Below are 5,225 nucleotides of genomic sequence, written 5' to 3' on the forward strand. Positions count from 1 at the left end.
AATTATCTTTAAATAATTCAAATAATATTTTATAATTAAATGACGATATAAAATTATTTTATACCGTCACTAAATAAACATTCAACTCTAAATTAAATTAGTATTTCCTTTTTTAGTTAAAGCCACTTTAGTGTTAATAGTAAGGAGTGTTTAATTAGTATAAGTGGAATATATACTTTTTAGAGTAATATATAAAGTATAACCTATTAGAGAGGAAAATCACAGAAAACAAATAATTTTGTGTCGAAACCAAGATGGTATGTATTAATTGAATCTCACTCAACATTTTAATTTGTTTCTAACAATAAAAAATATATGTAGGATAGCTCTAATTTAGTTGTTCCATCTCAGAAAGAAGTATATATTTCAGATCAGCTCATGGATTTAGATATCCACAAGGAGTCTCATATTTGACTATATTTTGAGCTTAAAAATTTAAGTGGCGTTAATTTGAAGGTATATTATTACATTTTAAAGAATAATATTATGAATATTATAATTTAAGCTTAAAAATATATTTTTTTCCAACGAACACAAGACAGTATCTTTATGATAAGCCATGCCATGACTAACAATGATGTATACTTACCATTCCCATGGTTGAAACTCCAAAGTGGGATTATGCATGGACCCCACATGATTAGCATGGTAATTTTCTTGTTACACATGGATTGATGGCTCCATCCTCCAGCCAACAAAAGCAGGAGACTAAAATCTTATCTTCACCTCACACTTATCATTCCTTTGTATCCTTTTTCTTCCACAACACATACTACAATTAAAAATCACTATCAGTGAAAAAAAAACCCTCATAATGAAATAAAGAAAACTAGCACAGTCCCCCTTGGCTCCCACCCACGTGTCACCCTCTCACCAATTTGGAATCCCACGTGTCAACCTCTCAACGGCTAGAATTCCAGTTCACGTCATCATCACATACCCACCCCTTCTTCCATACACCCGCCGCCACCTCACTCCACAGGATAAATCCCTCCCATCCGAAAAGACCAAATACCCCTGACTCTCTAACACGTCGCGAGACCATTGGATGTCAAAATAAACCCTACCCACACAGGATCATTCCCCACTCCCGTACCGGTATAAAACATGGGCGTCACTCTTATATTGTGGGGTAACAAAAACAAAACATTTCGTCCGAACTAATATAACATGTTCTTCCGTGGAAGAAGCCATAGCCATAACATAACTACCACTTGAAAACAAAACCCACCACCACCTTAGTTAAAAAAAAAAAAAGGTTAGATAAAAATTAAGCTTTGTTCGGTGGTGACCATGGAAAGCACCGACTCATCAAGCGGTTCACAACAACCGAACCTGCCACCTGGGTTTCGGTTCCACCCCACTGATGAAGAGCTTGTAGTTCACTACCTCAAGAAAAAAGCAGCTTCTGCTCCTCTTCCGGTAGCCATCATCGCCGAGGTTGATCTCTACAAGTTCGATCCATGGGAGCTACCCGGTATGTTCTTCAATTTCATCCAACGAATCAAAAGATTCAAACTTTACGTTCAAAACTCAAATGGGTTTGTTTTACTTTTTATTTTGTATTATTTACTTTTTGTATTTATTATGATTTTTCTTTATTTTTGTGTGGTTGGCAGCTAAGGCCGCGTTTGGGGAGCAGGAGTGGTATTTCTTTACTCCGAGGGACAGGAAGTATCCGAACGGCGCGAGGCCAAACAGGGCGGCGACATCTGGGTATTGGAAGGCTACTGGGACTGATAAGCCTGTGTTGACCTCTGGTGGGACCCAAAAGGTTGGGGTGAAGAAGGCTTTGGTTTTCTATGGAGGGAAGCCCCCAAGAGGGATCAAAACCAATTGGATCATGCATGAATATAGGCTAACTGATAACAAGCCTAACAATAGGCCTCCTCCTGGTTGTGACTTGGGCAACAAGAAAAACACTCTAAGGGTAATTCATTACAATTTTATTTTGTATACATGCCAAATGTTCATTAGAAATTTGATCATTTTATCACATCATCTTATTCGTTAATATATATGATAATACGATGTGGTGATATGATGAATAATTTCTTTTGAATGTTTGTGTAACGATTCAGATGTGTTGTCTCTGTTGTTATCTGATTATTAGAATTGGAATTTTAATTTGATAATCTGGATAATAAAGATTTTTTTTATTGAAGAATGTATAAATTTATCGATGTGAAACTCCAATTCTATTATCTAAGTTTTGTTCATGAATTAAATATTGTGCTTTATATATCCCTTTGGGTGATTTCTGAATTTGGTGCTTTGGATTTTGTGTGTCTATAGCTTGATGATTGGGTGCTGTGCCGAATCTACAAGAAGAGCAACACGCATAGGTCACCCATGGAGCATGACAGGGAAGATTCAATGGATGACATGATTGGAGGGATTCCTCCATCCATCAACGTGGGCCACATGAGTGCGAGGTTTCATCATCTTTCAAAGATGACGACAGCCTACAACAACGGTGCATTGTTGGAAAATGATCACCACAACTTGTTGGAAGGGATGATGATAGGTAACAGCAACGGAGGGATGAACACAACTACTACTACTACACCTGGTCCCATGTCATCTCACTTAGGGGGATCCAAGGAAGAGCTTTCTTTTGTTCCAACCATGACTCACTCTTCAAACACTTCTAAGAGAACACTTTCATCACTGTATTGGAACGATGAGGATGTGGCGGGTACCTCATCTTCGAACAAAAGGTTCAATTTGGAATTAAGTGGGGACAATAATAACCATGGAAGTGTTGTGAGGGATGATCAAGAGAATGGCACTGCTTCCTCTATTGCCACTCTGCTTAATCAACTCCCTCAAACCCCTTCATTGCACCAACAATCAATATTGGGGTCAATAGGTGATGGACTTCTTAGAACAACATACCAAATACCAGGAATGAATTGGTATGCTTAGAACAATTTCAGGTTTGTTTTAATTATTGATGAACAGGGAGATATTGAATTACTATAAAGAAGGATATATGATATGATCCTCGATCAGCTGGTGGAAACCCTACACTATTAGATTGTAATGATTTTAATGGGATATTGAGATTTTGGTTGTTAGGAATTTGGAAGCAGTTGTTAGAGTTTGATCATTTAGATGGGCCTCATTATCATCCAATGAAGTTCTTCAACCATTGGAGTTAGCTGCAAGCAATAACAACACCAAAGGTCAGGCCATGGGATACTTTTAGTTAAACTTTAATATAGCTTTATACGTATATATAGATATTTGCTTTTTTTATTGGTATGTAAATAAAAAAATGGTGGTGTGCTCTTAATTAATGTATACAAATATTCAAATGAGAAAAGAGATTTCAACTCAGCTGTTATATGTATACCTTGATCAATTAGGATACAAATGAGCTTTGTGTAGATCATATACTGTAGAACAACGATCTATTTAATATATTTTAATTAAAGACAAATGGTGACTATGGTTTGTCACTGTATTGTTTATATTCTTCTCTCAAGAGCTTGATATAATGATTGAATTTTCATTGGTTTTATCTGTTGTGCTATGAAGGTTATAAGTTAGCACAAAAGTAACGAGATCGGATTTTCTTTTGTTTAAGTATAATACTATATGGTAACGAATTCTCGATCACGTCTCTGCATGTAACCTAACCAGAAGGTTATTAGTCTCACTCAGATGTTTATATCCTCTTGCCCAGAATTATTCCTGACGAATCTAATTGAGTTTGGAACATTTGTATCAGTAAATGAACACATAGAAGGTATGCCATAGTAATTTGTTTGTTATGAAATAATTTTCACCACGTACGTCCTATGCGATGTAGGAAGATCTACATGTGCAACTTAATTATTAGCTAGGGACTTTTCTGATTTATACGCACCAATTCAGTTTATGAATTTTGTTCCTACTGATCTCTCGTGCTCAACATTTGAAAACGAAAATTTTCCCATAACATATGATGATATTTGTCTTATTTTATACTATTAATTAAAAATAGTAATTATAAACAAAAAAAATCAATTGTCAATAAGTTAAATATTATAATTCATTGTTTTCATGTTTTGACACATAAAGACAATAAACATGCTAATCATATCCCTTCACATATTATTTAATATATAAGATGTTATTACTGGAGCAAATGCTATCTTGGGAGCTATGATCTTAACAAGTCCTAGTGGATGTTGATGTACTGCCTATAGAAGATCGAGTTAATTAATTAAGCTTATCACGTTATCTTAAATCTTGATGTTATTAAAGAATTTGTGGCTTGTGATGCCATGATTCCATGATTATCCGGGGCTATTTTTTCATGCTGTCAATTTTTGTTTCCCTAATTTCTCCCTTCTAAAAATGTCATTGACTCGTACAGCCCATATCTTAGGATAAGTTACTCTTTTTCTTTTTTCTTTCTACAAATCCAGTACAAATAAATTCACACAGATAATTCAAGTATCCCTCATCTGCAGAAACTCTGACACTTCACCCTACCTAATCATGGTCAATTCGACATGCGCACATCAAAGTTCTAGATGACGTGTATAGTATGAAAATATCAAATTAATTTGCGAGGATTAATTCAAGAGTAACGACCAGAGGGTAAAAATTAAAAAAATAATGAAAGTTTTAAATTGTAATTACGATTTATCTTGTAGAAGAGAAAAGTGATATCTATGATAATACACTTCAAGAAGAAGAGATTATAAGATATACGCAAAAAATTATTATGTGATAAAAGAGTATTATCATTCAAATAATTTTTATTTTTTATATAACACATAAATTGTGAAGATTAATTCAAGAGTAACAACTAGAGCGTAAAAATTAAGAAAATAATCAAAGTTTTAAACTGTAATTACGATTGATCCTCTATAAGAGAAAAGTGATATCTATGATAGGACACGTCAAGAAGAAAGAGGTCATAGGATATACGCGAGAAATTATTATGTGATAAAAAAGTATTATCATTTAAATAATTTGTATATTTTATATAACACATAAATTGCGAGGATTAATTCAAGAGTAACAACCAGATGGTAAAAATTAAGAGAATAATAAAAGGTTTAATCTATAATTAATTACCATTGATCTTGTAAAAGAGAAAAATGATATATATGGTAATACACGTCAAGAAGAAGAAATCATAGGATATACACGAGAAATTATTATGTGGTAAAAGAATATTATCATTCAAATAATTTACATAACTGAATATATAATTATTTTTTAAA

General features: G+C 33.8%; 1 protein-coding gene across 1 annotated transcript; it reads left to right on the top strand.

Moving 5' to 3' along the window:
• Positions 1–1,105: 1,105 nt before the first annotated feature.
• On the top strand, positions 1,106–3,338 carry LOC100170710 (NAC transcription factor 56). The gene is made up of 3 exons (XM_003543209.5): positions 1,106–1,477; positions 1,620–1,930; positions 2,296–3,338. Exons 1-3 carry the CDS (start codon positions 1,294–1,296, stop codon positions 2,926–2,928), a joined length of 1,128 nt encoding a protein of 375 aa, XP_003543257.1. The 5' UTR covers positions 1,106–1,293; the 3' UTR covers positions 2,929–3,338.
• Positions 3,339–5,225: the final 1,887 nt, after the last annotated feature.

This window comes from Glycine max, chromosome 13, assembly GCF_000004515.6.
Source record: "Glycine max cultivar Williams 82 chromosome 13, Glycine_max_v4.0, whole genome shotgun sequence".
In the NCBI taxonomy this organism is placed as follows: domain Eukaryota; kingdom Viridiplantae; phylum Streptophyta; class Magnoliopsida; order Fabales; family Fabaceae; genus Glycine; species Glycine max.

Bases quoted from the DNA above. Each gene is read 5' to 3' on its own strand.
- LOC100170710 (XM_003543209.5), top strand. From the start codon at position 1,294: ATGGAAAGCACCGACTCATCAAGCGGTTCACAACAACCGAACCTGCCA. The intron at 1,478-1,619 runs GTATGTTCTTCA...TGTGGTTGGCAG, and splicing joins CGATCCATGGGAGCTACCCG to CTAAGGCCGCGTTTGGGGAG. The intron at 1,931-2,295 runs GTAATTCATTAC...GTGTGTCTATAG, and splicing joins ACAAGAAAAACACTCTAAGG to CTTGATGATTGGGTGCTGTG.